Raw genomic sequence first — 27,150 nt, forward strand, 5'->3', positions numbered from 1 at the left:
AAGCTGCAACAAAGTTCTAAGACTTTCCTATTTACAAGCAGAATGTGACAGAGCTATTAAGGTATTTTCAGCATTATAATGAAGTCTTTAAAAAAAAGCTGAAGTGAGTCTCTGGGATGTTATCAAACTGAATGTCACACAGAACATGTGTAAATTGGAGGTTCTAAGAGGTTACTGAGAGTTTATTCCAGCTGACAACACAGAAAAAAATTAAAACTTTTTTATTTCTTTACCAAGCAGCTTTCAAAATTTTGAGGAATGAAAAGCAAAAAAGTTACAATGATTTTTCAGAGTATTCATCTTAAGCAAACCTACTTAAGGACCATATCCAATTTCATTTCTTCTTACGTCCTTCTCTGCCACTCTGTATCAATCAAAGAAAAACTAAGATGCTGGGTGTACTTTGTCACTTTGGTCATGGACCTCAACCTCAGACATAAACATCTAAGATTTATAAATTAAGATGATTTAATGAATTAAAAAATCATACCAAGTTTTTAAAAAATAATAATCAAATGGAGTATCTAAAATATTTATATGCAAGTAGAATTTTTAATTTGCTGCTAGAGTACTCTTAGATCAAGTACTAATTAGAACTAGAGTGGTAACAAGCCTAGAAACATTTTAGGTAATACCCAGGCTCTGAAAAACAGCTATTTATGCCAATCCAAAGAAGAAGGAGCCAGAAGCTATCCTATCTTGGGTAGGTAACCTGTTGAAACAGTTCCATATACCATCTCTGCAGACACAAGGTCAGTTTAAGGAGCTCCTATTGCCTACCTAAGTTATTCATTTCTATTTATCCCTACTGATATAGATCTGACTTCAGAACCAAAGCCCGAAATACCACCACATATTCTGTAACTTTAAGATAGAGATGAGAAAATGGAAAATTGTTGGACTGGATTTGATCTCAAACCTAATCCATGTGGTGCTCCAACAATTTCCCAAGAAAAAACAGGATGACACTTCTGACAAGCAAGCTTCTTTTACAGTATACACATGCATTGTAAGACAGATTTATTCCAGTGCAGAAGATCCCCCACATGCAGAAATAAGATTTACCATACTAAAGACTACAGTTCTGTAGGATGAAGAAAGTCTTATTACTAAAATAAAGCTGTCAGAGCAGAAACAACAGTCCTCAAAGGCTGAAATTTGTTCTCAACTCAGCAAGGTAGCATGAGTTAAGACCTTAAGCCAGGAGACTAAATGTATTACAAAGCTTAACACTGAAAGCAAGTCATACCACCTTTTTTTCCTTTTTCTATTCAAGAAGTTACCCCCAAAAGCAACAACTTCCTTTGTTTCTTATTTATTGTAGGAAGAAAATGCTACATTTCCAGGACAGAAAGGAAACATGTCAGTCTAAGCACAAGAATAGAGCTTACAGAGAACTGCAGACCTTGTGCATTCACAAGGCTCCCAGCTGCACCGTCTGTCGATCCACAGGATCTCCCCACAGAAGCATCTTTGTCAGTCCAAGCTGCAAGTCCATCCAGCCCAGCATCCTCTGTCAAACTGCAACTATCTGTGCGTGCTGTGATAAAACCACACCACAAACTCTGAGCAGCTCCTCCCACTAGATTCTTCCCCACTTTCACCAGCCAATACATGGCTTCAGCGATGAATGAGAGGATACCTCCACGTGAATTTGTCTGATTTATTTATCTGCTTTATCTTTCATCTGTTGGTTTACATGTAGATTGTAGTCTGTAGACTCTAGAAACTGAAGACATGCCATGTGAAATGACCCAAGAGGTTTAAAAGATGCTGAGCTGACCTCAGAGAAAAAGTAAAAATTGTGTTTAATCACCACACCACAAAAGTAAAAAAATAAACCTTTATGCTGAAAATAACTGCAGTACAGAAAATTGTTAAGATACATGCTAGAGTAAATGCCCATTGTTTATTTGAATATATATGCCACCTCTGTGTACAAATGTAGGTCAGGGAACAAACCCCCACTGCTAAAAGCCAGAAAGATTGTAGGTTGGGGAATACAGTAACTTAAGGAAATTACCATAAAGACACACATATGCCTTGAGCTTCCTGCTTCTTCTGAAATCCTCATGCAAGTATTAAAAGAGCTGTAACCATTAAAATTGCTCCTGCAGGCAAGTCAGAAGAGAGGAGAGTGCTGAGGAGAGTGCTCAGGTGTAGTCCTGGGGTATTGAGAAAATGCACTCATCTACAGGTACAGGCTTTGCTTTCCTTATTTTTGCTCTAAGTTTGTCTTGAAAAGGTCTTTGACTTTTCTAGGCAGAAGATATTCCATGTCTTTGACTTCTTGCCACACTATCAGCATTATTACAAAAGAAACATGCAAGCAATTCCACTGTTTCAATGTTCAGAAAATGTTAAACCAGAAATGTCATTATATGCTACTGAATTTAAACTACACTAAGAATTATCCAATGAATTATTCAATGAATAAGTCCCACTCAAATTAAACTGGCAGAGAGAAAAACCCAAGTGACTTACTTGACCTTTTGGAGACAGAAAAAGGAGAAACTGCAGAACTACAGTTTATGTTAAAACTCTCAAGAAAGCTATCTGTGCCATCAGACATTCAACACACATCTGTCAGTGCTATCATGTATTATACAACTCAGAAGAGGAGACGAAAGGCAAGCTCCACTTTATTAAGGTTTTCCCTTAGGCAACTATACTAGCAAAAAAATGTTAAAAATAAGGTCTAATTGCACCATGGTATGTTAAAAAATTATTTCTAAATTATACAAGAAAAAAAATCAGAAAATTATTATAAATACTAAAAACTATAAAAACAACAATAGAAACACAAAACAAAAACAAACAAACAACACCATCACCACCAAAAAACAAAAGAAAACACAAATTAAAATCCCACCAAAAAACCAAAACAAATGTCCAGTTAGCTTCCTCCCAAACAGTAAAGTTAAAACAGAAACATTTTGTGTCCTGGAACATGTTCCTTGCAATCTTAGTAGCTCTTCCTGCTGTAGGCATTGAAGTCTCTGACAAAGAGTAAGAAGTCTGTAATTTCCTGCTTCACAAACTATCAAAACAACTGTCACTTTTTCAGCATTTAACAAGCAGACAGGAACAGATTACTGTACTCAGATGGTGCTAGTGTTTTATTATCTCACTGGAAATGAAACCTCAGCTATGAAGGGAAGCTGGCAGCAGAATTTAAGATAAACAAAACCAAAAAAACCACCTCAGATTTTTGAGGCAGGCAATCTACAATAAAAAGGCAGTCTCTTCCCAAAGCCTAGCAAGAACACGACCAGACACTGATCAAGAAAGATGCATGCTCATAATCTCTAAAACACCTTAGAGTGGTATTTGTCACAAAAGAGACAGCATTAGGACAAAGAAAATTACTAATTAAAGTTTAAGAAAGCTTCATAAGGGTTCCTTCTCTTGCAAAGCAAGAGAACAAAAAAGCATTTTGCCAAAGTCAGCTGCATGCTTTCGGTTTCTCTTATCTGACTAAGAAAAACCCCTTCTCTCTTCTTGCATTGCAGCCTGCAAGAAAATTGTATGAAAAACAGCTATTGACAGGCAGATATCTGAAAACAGAAGTTAATTTCAAGCACTGTTAAAATATCTGAGCATGTTTTACAAAGCAATTTGTTTATTACATTAAAAAAACTAAAATGGCCAGACAAAGTAAAACTACAGCAGTTTGTTGCAAAAACTAGAAGAGGGAAATGTGTGTGTATGACTTCGTGTTACGTGACTTTTGCACTGAATTGTTCCAAAAAGCATAGTATGCCAGTTGACTTGAAGTACATCATAATTAAATAAACTTGAAAGGTATGATCAGCACAGAACTGAATTTTACAATCCGATGTCATAGTTAAGCTTCTCCTTAGATGGCTTGTTTAAGTAATAAACAATTTACTATAACAGAGCTGTTAAGAACACAACAGGAAGTGTTCTGCTGGAGATGAGGACTTTGTTTTCTTGTACTGCAGAACATACTCACTGGGACTGTTCTTTGTGTTACCTCTTAACTTTGCATCAAGTCAAAAGCAAACTCACCATCCCTAAAGTTTCAGCTGCATGAGGTAAGCTATAAATACTGCAAGGTACTTGTTACCTGTAAATCATCTCAGAAAACTTTTATACCAGTAATTTTAAAGATTCATCTAAGAGAAAAAAGACTCCTTAGATCTGCCTTTTTTTTAAGGAAAGTTGTTTTCCAGTTCACAAAATGCAAATATTGATCCTATACAGTTATTATCTTTACAGCAAAAGAAAACTTGTGTCATTCACATGTAATACATTTAGTTGAAAGTAATATAGTAGAGAAAACATGGTGTAATTTAGGAGATGTTACTATGTAACTAGCAGCTGGATGTTCGATTTACAACTTATTTCTAGTTTCATGATGCATTAAACAGTAAGCTACTTATCCACATCCAATGATATCCTTCATCCATAGCACAGGATATCATACTCTCTTCTCAGTCCAGTACCCAATAACCAAAGAGAGAGGTTTGCATTTATGTAACTGCATTAATTTAAAAGCATTGTTCTTACTAAGAAGAAAAAAGATCATGAAATCTAGCCCATGAATGGAAGTGCTGTCAAAAAAATCAAGATCAATGTGGGAAGCAACTCATCTGAACTTTTTAATGTAATTTTATTCAATCAATATATTGATAATTTTTGGCCCTTATGAAGGGCAGCAAAATACACATGTATGAGAAAAATAAGCGAAAATGTCTATATCTAATTTCAAACACAAATACACAAGTGTCACTAGTGTGTGGGGGTGTGAGGCAGTGGGGGGAAGAAGGAAAAATAATTCAGACAAAGATAACATTCTCATTCCATAAAATCACCAATCATTTATTACAATTTTAAGTAAATTCTAATATTCTAATGTATACCCCCTCATTGCTTCATTTGATCATTTAAAGCACAATTTCTAGTGTGAAACAATGTTAAGTTGTCATAAGAACAAGATATATTAGAGCTATTCTGGTATTAATGGTGGGATTTAATTGTACTTCCCAGGATCTCCTTGGTAATAAGACACTATTAAAGAGCATTCAATAAATTTACTTAAGTACTAAACTGAAACATAGGTGTAATTAGGAAAGAATATGCACTTAATTTTAAATCTTACGTTCAAACCTTATCTATACAATTTTGCACCTACAAGAACAACTTTATTTAAATGAGCATAGCACGAGTGCCTTTCAGGTAAGAAAGCCAGAATCATAAGCCCACCTCCCAAAATCTAGTACAGAACCTCACTACAGAAATATTTTGTCCCTCCTTTTGTCCCTACTGTTTAGTGCAGTGAAGGAAAAAAAAAAAAAGAAAAACACCTGAAAAACCCACAAAGGCAAACACAGAAGAAGAGGCCATAAATGATAATGCTGAAGAGTCCAGAGTGTTTCAGCAAAGCCAAGCCCTGACTCTTTTCCTTTCCACATCCCGCTGGCAGACACAAATCTTTACCAACACAGACTACAAGTTTCAAGGCTGTCTGAGAAACAATCTTGTCTTACAAAAGGTCCAGCAGATTGATGGTTTGCAAGTGTTGTCATTTCACTTCAGAACTAACCTAAAAGTTCCAAGCCTAGTAACTTCACAGTGATACTCTTCACTCACAACTTCACTGAGATATTCTTTCTGCGTTGTAGTTTTAACAGGAATTTCTGAAACTAATGCATATCAGAGTGTTTTTACTTCAATTTATTACCCGTTTCTCATGAAATCTTGTATAGATTTGAACACCACAATGCTCTAAAATTAGAAAGGCAGTAAGTGAATTCTGTGTTTTCAAGGGTGTTTTAATCTGGTTTCCACAACTTTTCCACTTCATTTTATTTCAGGGTTCTCAGGGAAGGTTAAAGTAACATTGACTGAATTTTCTATTTCTGTTTAAAAAACCCATCTCAAATTCTTCATGCACCAACAAATCCTGGTCCATTAAAAAAAAAAAAAGAAAAAAGCAAAACACCAAAATTTATTGGCTCAAATTGGTGGATGCAAGCCAGTTCTCATCACAGACTTTTAACCAAAAGCACCTCAAGCAAGATATGTATTTTGAGAAAAGGAAATTTTCTGCATTAGTCTTGGAAGATTCTTAACTACTTCCAACTTCAAAGTAATTATGTAAATAACATTTAATAATGTGTACTCATTCCTTAACAAGTCAGAATAAACCACATCACTTGGAGAAACTGGCTGACAAATGCACTCTTCTGGTGCTTTGTTCCCTCTGTCAGCTTTAAACAAAAAGGACACTACATTTCTGAAAAAGGTGTAAGACTACTAGTGACTATTTTCCTGTATTGTTCCCTTCCCTTCCTCCAGATTAAAATAGCTTTCCAATTCATATCAAAGCATCCAAGGAGCAGTTTCATTTTATAAAAATGAAGGTTCCTTATAAAAAAAAAGGTTCCAAAGCTGTTTCCAAATTTAGGCTTCACATTTAAGTAACTAAATCTGTATTTCAGCTGTATTCAAAACAAACCTTTACCTTCAGCATAAGCAATTCTAGTTAAAGATGGCAGAGTAAAGAAAAAAGAACAGAAGAGGAATTTCTTTCCAGAGAACATATAAATCAAATACCAACATGAGAAATTCAGAACTATTAAAAATGTAACTAAAAATTAAAAATTATTTTTTTAAAAATTGAGTAACTAAAATGAGGTTTCTTTTCTGTGTGAACAATTAGACAAAAGTTTTATCAACCTAGAAAACAGCAATACAAGACAATAACGTGTTTTAAAACTCCAGTATTAAAAAAAAAAAAACAAAACAAAAAAAAAACAAACCAAAACCAAATCACTGAATAAGGGATATGACAGTTATTTTGGAAGCAAGTTCACAGTAAAAATGGGACTGCAATGAATGAGAATCCAACTGGATATAAAAAACAAACAAAAAAACAAACCAACCAACCAACCAAGAGGAATTTGCTAGTTTGAAGTTTTGGTATGGTTTCTGAGCCTTTTTCAAGGACCAGCAAGTACTTAAGGCACAGGTGAGGCCCAGCTCATTTAACCCATTTTTGATTTCATGAAGCCAAACTCATCCAGAACTGATTTCTGTAATTCTTTATATCCACAATTATGTTAAAGTATCTTCAGAAAGTAAAAATCTAAATTGCACAGTTCAAAAGAGTATTTATCCTTGTGCTTTATTATTTAATTCCTTCTGAAGCAAATTCCTCACTCTTTGTATTAGACTCATTTGACCAATCTACAGATTTTAAAGTGACTTCATGCATTTGCCAGCAGCCATAACTGACTTTACTCAAAATCAAGTGAAAGAAAAATGAGAGCTAATTATATTTAAGAAAATTAAGTCTTATTTGGAAAGATGAGATTGTCTCATCTGCCTTAATAAAGTTTTCCTTCAAGTTTCATGGGTGTTTTTTGCACAATCATAATTGAAATCTCAGTCTTGTGAATTGTCCATATTTCCATAATCTGTTGGAGGATTTAATATCAGAATCCATACAAAAAAAAATCAGTATAGCTTAAGCCACAATGTTGTTTTTTCAAGCAACATATTTAAACATAGGAAACACAAACTAGGACTTGAAGAAATAGTAATGGAAATCATAAAAACATGGGAAATAAAAGCCCAAGATGTCACTGAACCAACTTAAGAAAGGGTAAATTATGCCATTTGTTGTAGAGGAAGTACCTTTCACTCAAAGGAAATCAGTAACAACAACTAAACCTGAATTCCCTGAGGTGCTACCAAGAAACTCATCAGCCCTGATTCAGCACATGAAATGGTAAAGCAGCAACAAATTAAAACAGAATAGCAAGAAGTCTGAGCATCGTGGCAGCTTTATGAGTTAAGAGTTCCACTTGTGATTACCCCACTGTGCAACGACTTCTCTAAAAGGACTTTCAGCTTCAGTTGAAACAATGTGACACAGTAACAACTGCATCCTAGAATTTGTCTGATTATTCTAATTTCATAATCCCATTTAATTTTATTTACTTTTCTACACCATGTAAGGTTATTTTTCCTTTAAAGGAAAAAAAAGTGGAGGAAAGATGGCTATACCTCTTACAACTATAAAGTGCTCCAGTTTAATGGCATATTCACATATTCAGAGTTTAAAAGGACTCACAAAAAATCAGCACATGATCAGACATCTTAAAAGTTTAACCACCACCACTGAAACACATTTGCAATATGCTCATTTTACATCCAAAAGAATACTATTCTGAAAGACCTTAACAAGACAAATGCCTAAGAAAAAGAGGAAAAAGCATTTTCTATAACATGTAGGTAACTAATTAAATTTTAATTTAAAATATTCAAAGATCACCCAAATATTTGTGGTTACTAAAGATGTCACACTAATTTTATTTCTTACCATGAAAACTTGTATGTCAGCAGCAGCATCTCAAATATGGGACAGTAACTGGCTTTCCCAGTTCTCACTTCAAGGCGTGCAAGTGCTTTTCAAATCATTATGAAACCACAATAATATATAAAAGTCTAGAAATAAAAACTAGTTTCCAGGACACACTGGTGTAACTATAGCTGGGGGAAAGCCTGCATGTGAAACGAGTTGTGACCTTGTGACTGACTAATGGACTGTTTATGGAAATACTTTTCTCAACAAGTTAATCTTTTACTAGGTACTGGAGTGACCTGACTGTGAACTAGAAGCTGAAGACTCATGTCACCCATTGAATTAATTGCTACATTAAAATGTCAGGCAACCTAAGACAAGCAAAGGGTGACAGAGCCCCAAGCCCATGCAGACATCAGAAAGAAAACACGCCTTTGAAATGTTTTGAACAAGGCTGACTGCAGCCCAGAACCAGTGAAGAACACACTGTCACGTAATCCTGTCCTGGAAAGCCAGAAGGCATTTGCATAGTCAGCCTCAGGAACGCTCAGATGCGTAACACAAACTGTATCAATCCAAACAGTCTCCACAGGGAAGGTCACAACTTTCAGAAGACAGACTTCCCATACTTGCTTAGTATGTCTGGGTTAAGCATTAGCTAGCCAGTCATGCACCTACACAAAATTATAAACAAGCTGCTGTATGAATATGGAAGAGCAGGGTTCTCAATTCTTACTCCTTGGCTGCCCACTCACAATAACTGAAAGACCAATGCAGTTAAACAGAAAGGGTTAAGAATTTTAAATCCTGTCATTACAGATTATTTTAGCAAGTGCAAATAGGTATACAGTAGCCCAACAAACCCTTATCAAAAGTCACCATGGTAAGAACTAACCACTTCCCTTGTGAGAGCCAGCTTCATCCCCTCCCAGTTATAAAAACATGCCATTTATTTGAACATGGAAAGGGAGTAACAGTGCTAGACCCATATTGTCTCATTTCCTATTTCCTTTTAAGTATCAAAATGCAGGTCTTTTCACAATGAGATTCAGAAATGCAATGAGGCATACATTGGGCCTTCAGGAGATAAAGTGAAATGCTGGTTCTCTAAAATGAACTTAATGGGAGAAAAAGAACAAGAGCGTTTTTTCCTCCCCCGAAGTGGTTATAAAGAAACATAAGGAAAGATTGGACAGACTGACAAAAAAAAAAAAAAAGCCAAAACCATGCCCGATAATAACTACACCAAAAAACTTTGCATAATTATTTGTGGTTTCAAGAAAAATTCAGTAGTTTAAAAATATTAATAGCACAAAGTCCATATTCTGTACCTCCACCAAATCAGAAATGTATTTGTCACCATGTCTGATGCACAAATATTTTGAGATCTGGAGGCAATGGTGTCTTCTCAACCAGAGATTAACTGACAATATGAAAAAAAGAGCCTTCCTAAGGCATCAGCTCTGATAACGCAAGCTGTGTTCTCCCCACAGAGGGGAGACACAACACAGTTGGTCCTAAGTAGTATAACCAGCTGAGCTCTTTTGCACAGATGACATGTCACCCTTCTGAAAATACTGCTGTAGTATAAATTAGTCCTGCATCTGATTTTGGCTTTGTTCTAATCCAGTTTGCCTGCTTACTATTTGTGCAAATCAGAGCTTTAGCACTTTTGGCTCTATGATCAGAAAAACTTATAGCTTTTGTGACAGTGTTAACCAGAGAAGGTAAAGTTCTTCTGTAGTCTAACCCCTCACAAACAATGGAACAGACCTGAATTATTTCCCAATAAGCTGGATGAAACAAACTGAGTATTTTTATCAAAATCTTAAGTCTAACTATTCATAGCTACAGGTCCTAGGCACATTAAAGAGACAGTCACTATCTTAATTTGACCACCTGCACAATTGTATCCTTTCAATACAGGTTTTAATCATGACAAACCCCTGAGTTTTAGATATTTCACAAATAAGCATGCACCAAAAACTATCAGCATAGCCTAGGCAAAAGCAACTTAAGCGTGCTAATTAAAACACACACTTCTGTGTAGAGGTTCTGTTACAGCCAGGAGGTCTTGCAGTTTGTAGCACATACTACATAACCACATGTTGCATCCTTCTTTTCCCCCCGCAAGTTCTACAGGGGTACCGAGTGCCTGAAGCATCAGAGGCAATCCAGCTCGCTAACTTTACAAGTCCTAGAAAAGTTTTACGCAGCTGTGTGCCACAAGGCGCAGAGAACTTACCCAGCCACTGTGAGTACAACAGATACGGTAGCTTCATCCTGCAGCCAGCTGCTACACAGAGCTGATAAGCAGAGAAAGCTCACTCAGAACCCTGACAGAGTCACATGTAACTCCAAGATGGGCATAATGGTAAATTCAGGCACTGATTTTCCTCTGAAGAGGAATTTATGTTTTGAACAAAGCCCACACTAGTTAGTCACGGACTTAGTAATAAACTGCTTTATTTCAGGCTAAGGTACCAATATTACAAATATGGTAGACACACATGAAGTGAACAGTTGCACACAAAGAATACCAATAAAGCCTTATAAGGTTCCTCCACTGTTTAAGGTTTTTCCTAGAGGCTCATCCGCAAGATTAAAATCTGAGTTTTTGTCTAAGTCCTAGCTATTTAAGTCTCAACTACTTATGCACATGCAAGTATGTTAAAATCAGTTGAAATACTAATGCATACAGCTAAGCTGCTTCCTGGGAAGAAATACTTTCAAAAATTGTCAAATTAGAAAAAGTGAAAGACCTATTTTGATGAAGCTCCCATGGAACTCTGTCTACATGATAGAAACTGGCAGATTTCCTACTAGTTCCCCTTGCTAGTTCCTCAACAGTCTACCCGGTAGGCTGAAAGGAAGCCAAAAATCTAAAAGTTCTGGCTGTGCTCTCCCCTGCAGTCTTGATTCCCAGGGTCTACAAGTGGCTTGCCCTGGCACTGGACCTCTATTCTCATTTGCAGTCAATTTTAAAATAAAGGAATGCAGTTCATATGTAGCTGATTTCAAAGTGTCACAGCAATTCTCCTTCTCCACCTGGCTTTGCTGGGCATCATCGCCAGCAGCAGCAGAACTGTAAAACTCTGCCACAAACATGCAACTCAGAGCAGGTCAGAACAAGCTAACAGTAGAGCATACTAATTTACTGCTGAGACACCAGGGAGAATTACATACTTCAGCACATTTACCAGGACAAGATGGTTTACTGTTGTACCTGAACGTGCTGGAACTTAACCACACACTGAAAAGACAAATCTTACAATACAGTACCACTGTTCTGCTTACCATACATATGCTTAACTTTTCATAAAAGAGCTAATCTATACTTCAGAGTTTTCAATATAAATAAGAATTTCAAGATCAAGTATAACTTGTGAGTTAACAAGTGAGTTTAGAAAAATGAACAGTAAGCAGTTTCATTAGTTTACTACTATAGTTTACCATAGTTCATAGTTTCAATAGTTTACCACCATACCAAGCTTGGTTAAAGACACTATTTTTCTGAGAACTGCCATTTTTCACAAAGGTTTGTGACATTATTAGTAAACTGTATCCCAAAGAGCAATAGCCAAGGAAACTTACTGTCACTGTTTTATTTGCAACAGACAGTAAACATTTGAATGAGATGTCATCAAGACCTTTTTCAAGGACATGTCAGAGGGCAATGTTCAGATCAAACCTTTCCAATAATATTTTTTTCTTCAGAAAGGGAAGTCCATCTTCTTCTGTAGAAAAGAGACAGGATTTGCAGGACAGTCTAGGAGTCTGCAAATCCTGACTTCTTTCCATTTGTGGAATAAAAAAACCCCTCAGACTGAGAAATTCTTTTTGGCTAAAATAATGAGCGTTTCTCAGGTACAGGGAACACTTGGCATTGTTTTATATTATACTCTTTACTTTCTAAGCCCTTTTCCTATATTTTCCATTTCTAAGAGAGTCAACTTAGACCCACTGGGCTTTGAAGTATCTATACAAGAAAAAAGCATTCTCTTTCAGGATTGAATCCTTTGCTACCACCAACAAAGCAGAAATGAGTGACAACAGTAACCACACTGAACAGAGGATGCTGGCATGCAGCATAAGCCAAAGGCAATGAGCAGGCACAAATCTCCCAGGTCGAACACTTTGCCAACCCACACCTTTCCTCACTCCGCTTCACCAGTGTATCAGTATATGCTAGTTTACAATGCTGAATATACACTTACATGAAAACACCTTATAACTTTGAAAAGATGGACAATAGCTTAATCGCAAATATTTATTATTTTATTGTGCCCACTCACCACAAAAAAGGGCACTCAGTCTGCGTGGTAATCTTCACAGTGAGAGAAACCAAGCAGATCCAACTTTTCCATATTGGTTTGGCATAAGGCATTTCTAAAAGGACAACATTGAAGGCCACCTACATTGCTCCCTGCCAGAACTCTGCATGGCTTCAGGTGTCTCATTTTATACCTCCTTGTCCACAAGCTGGAGGGGAGTGAAGCGGGAAGCTTCTTCTCCCTCTTCTTGTACTACTGGCTTAAAGCAAACGCAGAACAATCTGCATGCCCTTAAGATCTCTCTTCCACGTACTCCTGCCCTTCCTCCCAAGAGCCTCTGGAAAGGGTAAGAAACATGCAGTTGCAACTCAGTAAATTCTTGTCCAGGGAACAAACTCTAACTTTTAGTTAATTTTAGGAAGATGTTTGACGAAGTGTGTAAACAAAGCTGTGTGGAGCAGAACATACGAGGCCACCAGTCCAAGCCCTGGCCTTGGAGGTTCAAAGAGAAAGCAAGTGATCCTGGTTACTGTGACCCTGCCAAAAAAAAAAAAAAAACAAAACCAAAAAAACCAGAAAAACTGTCACTGACTACACAAGAATTTTCAAACTATATATTCAGCAACCAGAAATTAAAAGTACAGTCATAATTTGAAGCAATAGCAATACTGTCTTAGCCATGGTGGTAAACAAACACTAGCCTGCTAGAATGTCATAATCTGACAAGGTCAATAAACTGTATATGAGCTGCAAGCTTCACCACACTTTTGACAGACACTTACATTTCTGTATACATCTCCAAAGGCAGAGCACCTACATATTATCTGAAGGCAAAATATCATCCACTGACCTTAAAGCCTCCATTTTAAAGAATACTAAGAATTACTAAAATTATATTGTGCAGACATTTTATTTGCAGTAGAATGGGAGGTAATATAAACACTTTGTATTAAAAAAAAACCTTAACTGTTTCTCAGTTTGTTATGACAAATTAGGGTTAGGGGTTTTTTTCCCCTTCAGCATTTTAAATATTTATATCAAGCTCTTTCAGCGTCCAAAAGGAGAAGTCCTGGAGATAGAAACATGATGATTATATATTCAAAAATCATCAGGCCTCAAGATGGTATTTCAGAGAAATAACAACTGAAATGAAACACATATATGGACACCCTTGAGGGTGAACTGCCTGCACCCAAAAGTACCTGACCATCACTGCTGAGAGCTGAGTTAAGAACTCATTTCAGTTTGCTCAAAAGCAAGATGACTGGAGGCTCAAGAAGAGGATGGGGGAGAACTCAGAAAACAAGATGTCAGATGTGGCCAGATGTCAGTGAGGTCAGGCAGATGCAACCCACTTCTCAGCACTCTATTTCCACCTTCCATAGTGACCCTGGACAAGGAGCTGCAGTACCAAGAGCAGGGTGGGAAATACTAGGAAAGAACTGAAGTTGTCCAGCATAACAATCACATTAGCAGTCATTTCATTACTAATTTGAATACCAGGACAAGAGAGATGAGAGCAGACAGTATTACGCTGTATTTCCATGAATGATTTGAATAGTTTACACTTCATGGACACAATGAAATATATGGAGACACTGCGAAACAAAGGTAGATGGTCCTGAATTAGAGTTTAATCTCACAAATTGGAATACTCCATGACATTTTAAGTTTAAAGAAAAAACCCCACTTTCTGCAAACATCTTAAATTATTTAATCATCACATGCTGAACACTACTAAAAAAAAAAAAAACCAGAAACTGGACATTAACAAGCCAAAAAAGAGAGGGACTGATGCCTCTATCACCTTTTATTATGACAATTTGAAAACTATTTCATCCATTTCCAGACAGAACGTAAATAATTTCCAATTTCAAGTTGCTCTTAGATAGCAAGTAAATAGAGCTGCTGTGTTTTCAGGACATTTTACAGCCAAAAGTCAACAAAACTGATCTTCTAAAAGCACACCAACAAACAAACAACTGCAACAAAATAAAGCAAACAAACCCCCAAAACTCAACAAAAAAACCCAAATCCTACAATCCAAGAAACAGACCAAAAAAAAAAGAAACCAACCAAAACCCCACAACCCCTCCCCCCACCAGCAACAAACCAAACCAAAACCCCCTCAAAACTCCAAACATACAGGAAAAAAATAGTCAAGACACTTCAGCACCAACCAGAACACTCCAGTTCTACTTGTGCAGTGTGAGACTGGAAAGCGGAAGCAACCCTGCAGGCAATAACTCAGCCTTCGGGTAAAGATAAAAAGGGAGGGTAGCAACAGAAAGCAGCTCTCCACTTAACCACGTTCTCCTAGTGTTACAGAGACAAGTAATGAAGCCCTTTAAAAGGCTTTTGGCCACTCTGCCTTAAGAAAAAGAATGAACTGTAATTCTAGAGCTTTAAGTGAGTGTACAGCAGATAAAAAGTAAATTAAGATGACCCTCGGGTCTCTGCAGAGAATCCTCTGAGAACACTCAGATCAGCCTCAGAAACTCAGAACTCAAACCAGATCCATCCTCTTATCACCACTACTGCTGAAAACTAGCTTTACAAGTTTGTTTAAAAAACAGCTACATGGCAACGTATAATCTGTATTTTAAACAAGCTTAAGCCAAGTTTCACCCACACTGGAAGCCAGTGAAAGCCAACAGAAGCATTCCCATAGTCATTACACCCCGAGATGCCTATTTCTACTCCTGCCTCATGCCTCCCTGCAGCAGCATAAATCCCTGCACAGCTGCACCATTACTACTGAAAGCGCTAGTACACTAAAAGGTCTTGGGAAGTTCAAATCCATCATACAGAAGGAAAAACTGGTATTCAAATCTTGTGCTCTACATGTTCAGCCTTTGGGTAAGATACGACTGCACATGTCTACACACAGGTATTGCACTGAGCAGACTTAGACTCCACTGAGTGACAGTAGAGACTGAACCTTTAGTATCACTAAATCCAATGAGACAGAAAGCTCCAGATTAGTTAGTTACAATCTATTTACTTTGCACAGGAACAAAGAAACTGCCATAACCGATCAGACCATTTAAGCAGAACCCTACCACTTGCAATAACTAAGAGTGATAAAAATCAGACATGGGAGAGGGTGACCCTCTTCCAAAAGTACTCCCAAGCCACAGAGCACAGAAGAGGTAGAAAGGCAATCTTCTCTCATCACAGTATCCGCTCAAACTGGAAGCAGAAAATTTGGTAGCTTATTTACACAGATGGTTACAAACATCAAGCATTAGAGACTTGGATAAAATACATAATTATATTTTACCTTATCTGGGAATAGCCAAGATCAATAATAAGATCTTTTATTTTTTTTACCTTAGCTACAGAAAAAGTTTGCATTTCAATGACAAAGAAATCCTTGGCCATGCTGTGCAATCACTATAGATGCTCTCCTGTTCTCGCTACAACTCCCAGTGCTCTGTTAGAAGCATTCATGTCCTCCTTTGAAAGTCAAAGGTGCTACAAATTGATAAACATGGCTGAAACTGATGAGCTTTTACTAGCACACTTGTACATACAGACAAAACTTCAGTTTTACAGTGTGACTTTGGTGCTTCTAGCATGTGTCAAATGGCAACTGCAGAAAAATACACTATAAACATCTACAAGGGGAGTCTTGCAGCTGACTAGCGTATCTAGCACATGCCTTTTCACACACCTAATTTTCATGGAAGTCACAAAGTATGTGGTTATAGCACACAGATGAACTGCACCATTTATTTCCTTTCATTTTTATAAAAACATGATTGCAGCAATATAAACTAATGCTGTACTTGAGGAAGTAATAAGGCATCTACACCAATTTCAGATACAAACATCACTTTAAGGTCTGGATGTTTTAAAAGCATATTGTTAAGCTCACAGAGAAGGAAGTGCATTTTATCTCCATGGATTTCCCTTATGTGACAAGAAATCATACTACAGTTATCAATGAATTCACTATTTGGCTCTTGTTATGAACAAAAACAATATACCGACAGTAAACAACATATACGGGATAAAAGATTTGAAGTGTTTTCTCATGTTGAAGCTGCAATTCCTGGGAAAACAGCTCCCTTCTTCTCTTGCAGTGATATAAGATAGCTTAGACCCTTCACTGCTTTTAGTGAAAATATTCACTCTACTGCCTGACATGCAGAATGCTTGGGAGCCTGAAGGAAAAAGGTAATATTTACATCTATAATTCAACAGCAGTCAGTTTCCCTTTTCAGGTTCATTTTGAGACTCAAGAAGTTCTTCCAGCATAAACAGAAATAGAGAATCTATTTAAAAGGAAGTAACTGTAATACCAAAGAGACTGATAGGGGGACTTTGGAGCAAGCATAATATCTTCTAACTAATAGTAGATCCTTATAGGAAAGTACAACTAACTGCATTCAAAGCCTGCCCGATAAAACATTCTTTAATTTATGCCTTTAAGTTCGCGTCTTAATAAATATCAGGGCAACAGCTGCCCAGGCAAATTTAATGTGTATTACTCACATATTTATATGTGAGTAATACACATTTAATATATAAATATATAATATTTATATGTTACTCACATATAAATTAGGCTCTCTCCTCCAGCTGAAACAAGTCAATATTAAAATGAGGACAGATAGATGTTTTGAATTTTTTAAGCAGCTTGATAAAGTACTACTTGGTCTATTATCTGTTTATTGGTAATACAGCACACAGAATTACTGAGATACTCTACCCATAAATGAGCATTTATGGGTATTTCTGAAGGACAATCATTGTTAAAATTGTCATGTATTTTCAACTGCCCTTATAATAAACTCAAAGCAGACTCACTGAAATACTTAAGAGAAAAGCTTTTGGCATTCAGTGTTTTTTAGGATTTGTTAACATTCCTAGTCAAATAGCACAAAGCGCTTACAAGTATTTTAACGTGTATACACTCTCAACACACTGACTTGGCAAAATGCAGGTACCTAAAAGTAAGCAAAATTGCCCATGTGAAAAGGAAAAAAATTCCACAGCTGCTTTGTCATTGCTGCTGTGGGACCAACCAGCCAGGATGGACGCAGTGTTTCACCACTGATGCGACATACATTGACCTTCCTGCACCTCCAACGTTGAGCCTGACTCCCACTTGCTATCACCATGAGACTCAGCCTCTTCAAACATATTCTGATATTCTTTTTTTTTTTCTTGAAAGCCATGAAACTTGATATATTATTAATGCATTACAATATGCAGTACTTTACAATATCATGACTTTATAAAAACAAGGATGGTGCTAAGAGTTTATAAAAAGACAGGGCACTCACTAAAACGTGTACATCATTAGCATTCCCCAAAACATTTACAATTTCCTGCTAATCCTTCTGTAAGTACAGAGCCATTTCTTATCAGCACAACCACACCACAACAAGTATTTTACACTCCCCTAGGAACGGGCCAAAATCCATCTGAATTGCTGAGAATACATATAAACAGGAGACTGGTCTAGAAAACTGTTCTTATTACAGTACTCCTGTGGTAATTCAACCTTTAAAAAAATACTCCTGAGGTCTGACTGACAGAAGACACAACTAAAAGAACACACAAGCCATACGTCCAAACAGGAATTATATTTTTATGAGGGTTAAATGATGAGCCAAACTATAAGGCATCATTAAAATAGGTCCCTGGATGTTAGTACTAAGTTCTTAAACTACAGAGTACACACCAGATAAAACCTTACAAGAGATCCAGGTGAAATTGTCATCTTCACATCAAAATTACCTGGTCATACTGCAGTGTCTACACACACGTACACCAGTAAGACCCAGCGAGTACACGTTAAAGCTGAAATGTGTTCTAAAGTACTTAAACTGCTTCACTGCGGGCATAAGTTCGTTTCAACATGAATAGCTGCATCCAAGTTAAACAGGCGAAATAGTGGCAGATCACAAGAAAGTGGACTTATCAATTAATACGTATAGAAGGCAAATACAGGCTGCAAACACCAGGGCACTGAACACAACCACTGTAATTTTTCACCTGGACTAAGCCACGACAAAATTACTTTCTCTTAGAAAAACAGCGAGAATATTCATGCATTTATGCTTCAAAGTCTTTCCTCTTCTTACTAAAAGAAATCAGTTCTGCATTATCGCGAAGCTGCAAACTAGAATCTAACTTCGGAGAAATCGGGGGGAGGGGGGAAGGGGAAAATGAAGACATAATAAAGTCGATTACTCAGTTTTACATCAAAGTGCTGGGGCAGCGCCCGGGGAGCCCGCAGAGCAGGCGCCCCACCGGCCTGCCGCCCGCAGCCCGGCCCCGCGGGCAGCTCCGCGCTCGCTCGCCCCGCGCCCCAATGGCTGCTGACACATCCGGCCCCGGCCCCGCCACCGCCCCGAGCTCACACTTCAAAGCCTTTCGGGACTCCGGCCGAAGTCAAGCACAAACGCACCCCGCAGCCAGACGGGCCGCCCCCCGCGGCTCGGCTCGGCTCCCGCGCAGCCCCGCACCGCTGACAGCTGAGGCCGGCGGGGCAGCCCGGCCCGGCCCGGCCGTGCCCCTCCCTCAGCCCCGGACCAGGTGCCCCGCGGGAAGGCGGGCGAGCCGTGCTCGCCGCGCCCCAGCGCTGCGCTCCGCGGCTGCTCCGCCGCCCCCGCATCCGCTACCGGCCCGCGGCCAGGGGGGAACGCCGGAGCCCGCCCGGAGTCCCGTTCGCGGGAACAGCCTCGACGCCGCCGCTGTCACGCAGCGCCCGCCGGGACCGACCCCTGCCCGCCCCTCCAGCCGTAGGCGCCCCTCACCTCGCGGCGGGGGACGGCTCCATCCTCCGCTCCGCGGTGGGGTCCGTCCCCGCCGGGCTCCCCGCCGGCAGCGGCTCCAGGAGCTCGGCGCAGCGGCTGGGGGAGGCAGCCGGGCTGGCGGGGCTGGAGCGCGGCGGCCCGGGCAGGTAGTGGAGCAGCAGCGTCTCGGGGGGCTCCGGCGAGGAGGAGGAGGAAGAGGAGGAGGCGGCCGGGGCGGCGGCGAGGAAGAGGGGCGCCTCCGGCAGCCGGTCCAGCTCCACGCTCCGCACTTTGCGCAGCTGCTTCCGTCTCCAGTCAGAGCGCTGTTCTCGGCTGCTGCCGCCGCCCGCCTCCCGCAAGAGCCCCCCGCCGCTCCCGGCGACGCTCCCCGCCACCACGCCGCCTTTCAGGCTCCCGCAGGCGGCGGCGGCGGCCGCCTCCGCGCCGCCGCCCGAGGATAATCCCGATGACGAGGCGCGATCCCCCGCCGCCGCCGCCATTTTCTCTGTCGGGTCACATCGGGCTCCCGAGCACCGGGGGCGGCCGGCGGACAGCGCGCTGCGCAAACGGCGCCGCCTGCGCAAACTGCGTAGGGCGGGGGCGGACGGCGGGCGCGGATTGGCGGCGGCGGGCGCCGGGGGCGGGGCCGCGCCCGTAGGTGCCGCGGGGCCGCGCCCCGCCCGCCCCCGCGCAGGTGTCGGGGCGGGGCGGGAGCCGGGCGGGAGCCGCGCCTGCCGCCGCCGCTGCTGCTGCTCCGCGGGGCCGGGGCGGGGGCTGGGGCTGCGGCCGGCACTGGAGCCGGACGGGGTCCGTCCGTGCGGCCGGGCCGAGCCCGGGAGCCGGTGGAGGCGCCAAGCGCGGCCCCGCCCCCACGCGGCCCTCCCCACGTGTGGAAGAGCTGCGGGGGCTCCGGTGGCCCCGGGGCGGGTACGGCCGGCCGGCCGGGCGGGCGGGCCGGGCTCCCCCGTGCGGGACGCGAAGGAGCCTTTCCCGGATCTCGGAGCGCTCCCGCTCGCACCCCCTTAATGTGAGCCTCTCCTGTCCCCAGCATTGCCCTGGCAGCCGGCGAGCGGCCGGGAGGAGCGGAGCGCCCGCGGCGCTTCGCTGCGTGCGGCCGAGGAATCGCCTCTCCGGTGTGCCCCTGCTCACCTGGTCGTCCCTCTCTGGAGTCAGTAGGAAATTAAATGCACATCCTCGCTCGCAGCCTCCGCGCGTCCTTCGCCGGGCTGCCCTCAGTGGGCCGGCGCCGCTGCCCCCATGCTCAGGTCCTCCTCCTCCGTGTCTGCAAACGACGGAGAAGCGTTAATGTCCCGGAGCGCGCCCGCCTCCATGTGTGCGCAGGAATGCACATGCAGATGGGCTATACCCTGCCACGCACACCTACCGCTGCGGCTGTTTCCTGAGAGACTGCGAGACAGAAGAAAGGCAGGAGACATCACATGACCGAACCTTGGGAGGTTCAAGTAAATTTTCTACTTGTCGGGATTTTCGCTCGACCGCATTGGGGTGGTTTTGCTTTTTGATCTGAGATGAGAAAACGAAAACCGAATATTGCTGTGCATACAAGGTTGTTTTCAAAACGGCGTGGTTTTTAGATAAAGTAGAAGTCACACAGTTCAAAGCACTTAAGCTGAATATTTCAGGCTTATTTCTCAGAATTTGGTGTAACATCCAAGTGTAACATTAACTAAGCGTCACAACAATGATTATTAGTATGGTCAATGTGCTGGGATCAGTGATTTCATCTGAAGTACCAGTTGAGTGAGAATTACCTTCTAACAGAAAGCTGATTCTTTCTTGCCTTTCATATATCATCAGAGGCTGACCTAAACATAGGGTCTTTGCTGGAGGATGTGATGAGGAGATAGGAAGAAGTTTTTCCCTCTAGACAAAAGCCTGAGGACACTCTTTGTGCTCTATATTCTTGCAGAATAATATCGATAGGTAAGGCCTTGAGCGAATTATTTGGGTGGTCTGCCAAGATGCCGCACCACCACTGTCCTTGTGTGAGTTTTTCAGTGAAGGACACTGTGAGAAGGTCAGTTGAATTCATTGTCATCTTGCAAGTATGGGATAAGCAGATCATCTAATAGTCTCTTGTAATGTACAACTCAGAGATATAAATTAATTCTGAGTTTCATAAAGATAGTATTTGACAAGCCTCTGCTGCAAATTAGAGAGAGTTTTCTGGAAGATTCCTAGACCAAGACACATTGACAAAGTGAGAATGTTACTCATGGGAATAAGATAACAAAGTATCCACTTTGTAGACACAGCATGAAATTAGTTCCATGCAAATCAGTGCACTATTATATCTTTTAAAATATTCCTCTCTGCCATAAAATCACATTTACAGAAAAAAGAAAGAAAATAACCACACAAACCCCTATGCTTTTAAAGACATTTCAACAGAACAAGAAGATGACTTTTGGTATTTTATAAATGCTCATCAAATGGAAGAGGAATATCCCTTTGCATAGTGATTGGTTGGAATAGAACAGAATTGATTGGTTGGAATAGAATACAGAGAAGAAGAAGCACATCTTCAATAAAAGTAAATCTAGGAGGTAAGGGTGTATACAACGTGTATGACCGGTCAAGGGGACAGCTCTCTCAGGGTGTAAAGACTCCAACAGGGGAGAAGGAAACGGGAAATTCAAGGAAAATGTCAGAGTGGCAGTGGGGTACTGAGGAATGTGCATGAACACTGAGGTGAAATGTTTTCTGGAAAGCAGCTAAGAACAGGGCAAAATATAAAATACAGGGACAGTGGGAGGCACCACTGTAAGAAATAGCTAAAACGAGACAGATGCTGTCACCACTCCTGTTAAGGCATTACTTTGTCTTTTGAGTAAGGCCAGTGCTGTCAAGGTTTTGCATTACTTTTGGATAAGATGCAAAGTGGAAAACCCTTAGTATTCTGTCATTTAAAAATGCATGGCATGCCTTGTAATGGTTGTTTATCCTTTCATTACTGTCTGAATTTCAATTCTAATAAAGTACATTCTGCCTATAATCCTTATATTCACCTTATTTTTTTTCAAAAATGTGTTTCTCCACAGTGCCTTGGCCAGAGAAGGAAGCACAGTGGATAATAAAACCCACCTTCCATTCCTTACTCTGGAACACTATGTAGTGTACTGCTGGCATGCAACGCAGATTTATGCACAATATAAAGGCTCTACCACTTTGAAATCAGAAATTGAACATGCTGGTTGACATCTGTGTTTTCTCATTTGCTCTTAAAATTTTTTTGCACTTAAATAAACAAGTTGACCTGATTGAAAAAAAAGTGCAAGACTTACTGAAGAGCTCTGAAAGACACTCAGTTACCTCTTGCGCAAATTATTTCCCAGTCCATCTAAAACACAGCTCTAGAAGGTAACTTGGGACTTTTAGCAGTTTTTAGTCACAAGCAACGGCACCCGGGGTTTGTTATGAAACAGAGGCCTTTGGCCTCAAATTAGCATCGTGCAATATTTGGAACATCTACTGTTGTACACAAAGAAACTTCTGTTTGGGAACACACTAAGATTTTGCAAGCCAAGGAGTTTCCTTGTTGCACAAAACTTGTAACAGTGTAATGAATAATCAACAATTTTCAACATGCTAGAGATAGGGATCTGCTGTGCCCCTGAATACATAACCTAGGCATCATCATGCACAAACAGAATAAATATGAGAGATAACACAATCCATAGTTTCTGGTCTTGACTAAACATGCAAAAAGTGTTTTAATACTGTATACAAACTGGATTCTCCATGTCTTGTTAGTCTCTGTAGAAAGACTTATCCCCACCTTGATCTTCTATTCATTCTTTCCGTTGTGAGAAAGGGAAAACAAACCTGCTCGTAAGCCAAAATCCTTTCCTGTTTACTCCTCTGTAATGTAATGGAAAAGTCAAGCAACTAAATGAGAACCAATCTGAGGACCTTTTCATGCCCCTTTCCCAGGTCTTACTGAAAATCTGCTGGCATTACTGTTTTCTGTAGAAATGCTTTGCCATCTTGCTGATGCACCATTCTTACTTTATAGCATTAAGGTATACCTTCTAGAAGAAATTTCCTTCAGAAAATCAGGATCCTGTACCACTTCTCAGGAGAGAGAATGTCAGGTAAAACTGGAATCTGTTACAGAAAATTATAGAGGTTTTGCTCACACACTGGGAATGTCTAGTCTACTGCTATTTATAAATTTCTTTCCTTAATGTTTTACTTATGCTTTTCATAAATATTTTAATGGAAAACACATTTAAAGATTTTTTCCCCTCACATTTCAGTCCACATGGTACTGAACTTTCGTGAAAAATGGTTTTTGGATCTGTGAAACTGAGAGTGATGTTTTGACCCAGGTTTCAGACACACAGTATAAGGAAAGAGCTGTACTTAAATCTCCTTGTTCTGCCAAAGCATGCAATAACAGTTCCCTTATTCCTTTTAAGAAATAATGGTGGTGATGCTACTTACAACACTCCTACATTGTCTAGTCACATTCCTTACACTTAAAAATTTTTTTTGCTGCAGCACCTACTCATGAACTGGTGAACCTTTTGGTCTATGTACCATATGATCCAAAGCAAAAAGGTGATCTCTTTCCAAAGAGTTTGCAATTTAAGTATGAAAGACAGGCAAAAACAGGCAACAGAGCAATCAGCAAGCTAGAGCATAGTCCTTGTACAGTATATCTCCTGCCTTGGTTTTTTTTTTATCACTTGTTTGTACATTTTGCACTAAGTACTGAAATCAGTTCAATTTTTGACCTTAGATATTCTTTAGAATATTGATAGCTTGATGTCTAACTTGGATATTCTTCTTGGCTGTACTACAGAAGACTTTTCTGACCTTGAATAAGTCATGATCCTTTCATGGTTCAATTTTTCCCAGCTGTAACTGTGTAACAAATATATTTACCTACCTAAGGCATGACACAAGGCTGAGGGATATAATATTATTAAGTTACAAGGTGAATTCTTGCTCAAAAGAAATGTATTAATGGACTGAGCAAAACCTTTTAAACCTCTTCTCATACATCACTTATGAAGATCTACCAAAATTATTGCAGCTATAAGCTCTTTTTCTTATATTCTTCCAGACTAGTAAATTGACAGCATAGTTCTCATCTGGATCAACAATTCCATCTAAATCTCTTTCAGCCTAGGTGTTTGTTATTCTTTCTGTTCTATTAGTCAAAGACACAAATAGAAGCACAGCTTTTAATAAAATGTGGGAGCTTTGTTCCTGGAAGCTACAGATTTCCAAATTACCGAGAAACAGATGCAAGAATTTCACTTTTATTTTTGTCTCAACAGGATGGAAGAAGGACCACTTCCTCACTCCCACTGAAGAGGAACCTACAGTTATTCTTTTCCTCCTCCTGCTGCTCATCATCCTTGCTCTGCCAGCAGCAGAATCACACAGTGCCAGCTGCAGTAACTAGAGGACAGTGACTTGAAAACAGCATAAACATTCCACCACCAGCAAACATTAAATGCCTGGTTGGTATATCTCAGCATGGCTGTGGGCTGTAAAGCAACAGTCCCATGTGATTGATATATCCAGCACATACCACACAATCCTTTTGAACATCTGTAAAAGAAGAGCAGACAGGAGTGACACAATTTTACAGAGACCTCTGGATAACTGCCTCCCTGAATAATTGCCAGATGGACAAGGAACTGGCAGGAACACTCTCCACAGAGAACCCTGCTTGCTTTCTCCAGAACCAGTGCATATCTGAATAATAATTTCTGGGTGCAGTAATGGCATCCAGCCTGACACATTCTCTCCCTCCTTTTCATTTCTGCTCATTCCACCCTGGCCCACCAGTCATAATGTCCGTATGCTTCCATTTATGATGGCCAGCAGTGATGGCAGTGCTGTTCCTCTTCCTAAGTCCAGCAGGTGGACCTGCCAAGGACCTCACAGCTGTTGGAGGAAATAAAACTCAGCAGCAACATCCATGCCTAGCTCATCATATGACCCCTTTATGCCAAGCCTGCCAATTTTCTGGCACCATGGTGGAAGTGAATCAAACAGCTATTAGCTGTGACAATGTCAGGGAGTCTACAGATCTTAAGAATAGTTCTGGTATCCTTTATGTCCAAACAGTCAGGTCTCTACCGTCACCACCACCAGCCGCCTTTTCTTTAGAAAAGTCTGCGTGTCTTTTTACTAAGGCTTTTAAATCTCTGTTATTCCCTCGAGCAATGTAGTTGGCACAACACTATTTATTGCTTGTGTGACAGTCACAGTCCCTGACAACAGTGTTTCCAAAGCCTTTCAATCCTGGTGTCCAAAGCTATCATCTAAACTAAACATCTTTAAAAACCATATGATCTGGACATCAGTAGTAGGCATTTGCCTATCTAATGACAAAGTGTTTTGAACATGTTGTTCGTTCAACGTCTTCTGTGCATAAATAAGTAGGAGTCCAGGAGTCATTAAAAAGTTCCCCATGTGATTTCTGGAAAGAGAAAATTGCACTGGAGATTTCTGAGGAAAGTAACATTTCAGTTCTAGTCTTTGATTGGCATTAAAATCAATCCTCTTACCTTTGTAATTCATGAAAAGCTGGCTCCAAAAGAAATATAAAGAAATAAAATATATTTTTGCAAAACAAATTTCTGACTTTTCGCGTGTTCTACTTTACTGATATGATATTTTAAAACAAAAATCTGTCTATTCCACAATGTAAACATACCTGTGGAATTTGATTGCCGTTCCTGAGGTTTTTCATTTATAGAGCTCTAGCTGTTCTACATCATAGCTTCCTTTGCTACACCCAATTAATTTGTAATTTTTATGATGTCTGGATACTAATCCTATCAATAAATCATGAATAGAAAAATCCTTTATTTTCTGCAAGCTTATCATCCTTATGTTAGGTACTGAAATCACAGAAAATTGCTGTTGCATTAGTTGGTGGTCTTTGACTTTTGTAAAGTGATTTTTCATGTAATATAAATACACGCAAATACATATAAATATATGTGTTACTTATATATGCTGCTCCTTTAATGGATTTCGATTAGAATTTGTGGTTTTGCAATTTTCATTTTGATCATTTCATCTCACTGATGTAACCTAAAAATATTATCAGTGTACAATACTGAGCTGACTTCAAATGCTCTACGTGTTTGCACTATGAAAGGCTTTGAGAAGCAAGGAATGACCTTGACAGAACATTTTGTGTGGATTTGGGAGGGGACATTAATGCTTGCCAAGGTAGGATACACAATTTATTTTGACTGATTGCCTATCTTCCTTGTTCTTTGTGGTTCAAGCCAAAAGTTTTCAGATTTTGAATCAAGGTTTGCAAGTCTCCAGAGCATAACTGACGACTTACAGTTGAAGGTATTATCCATGCAAGCCACTTCCAGTTAGTTGTGCAACAGCCTTAATCCAGTTTTCTGTGCATGACACTAACAGCACAAGTCAGATCAGTTAAAAAACAAATGTCACAATTTTCTCTTGAACTTCATTAACGAAGGAACAGTACTGAGATGCTGCATTTAGTTTCATTCCTCTACACACAAGATTTGGAAAGTGATTTTGCTTACAAATATGCGCCAATTTCATTATATTCATTTCTTTAGGTGGTTTCTAACATCTTAATTGTAAGCTGCATGAACGGTCTCCCCTTTAATTTCTATCCAAGATAAGAATGTGTATTAACACTTTTCCATATTAGTCATGGAAGTCTTGAGATTATAACTACTTGTTTGCTCTGTTTAACCAGAACAAAGGATCCTTCACAGGGTGGTAGCATACCTTTCAGTCTATAGTAAGA

General features: G+C 40.0%; 1 protein-coding gene across 3 annotated transcripts in view; it reads right to left on the reverse strand.

The window, feature by feature from the left end:
• Nucleotides 1-20,612, reverse strand: part of MAP3K1 (mitogen-activated protein kinase kinase kinase 1) — a 58,086-nt gene extending 37,474 nt beyond the window's left edge. Inside the window, exon 1 of one of the 3 annotated variants that reach the window (XM_058044285.1) lies at nt 20,511-20,612. Coding sequence is in view for 2 of the 3 variants with exons in the window: in XM_058044286.1 (XP_057900269.1) it covers nt 19,383-19,861 (479 nt within the window). In the remaining variant the exon portion in view is untranslated. Of the gene's footprint in view, nt 1-19,382; nt 19,883-20,510 lie in introns of those variants that run through there. The other 2 variants (XM_058044286.1, XM_058044284.1) reach the window with 2 other exon arrangements.
• Nucleotides 20,613-27,150: the final 6,538 nt, after the last annotated feature.

This window comes from Melospiza georgiana, chromosome Z (assembly GCF_028018845.1).
Source record: "Melospiza georgiana isolate bMelGeo1 chromosome Z, bMelGeo1.pri, whole genome shotgun sequence".
Lineage (NCBI taxonomy): Eukaryota > Metazoa > Chordata > Aves > Passeriformes > Passerellidae > Melospiza > Melospiza georgiana.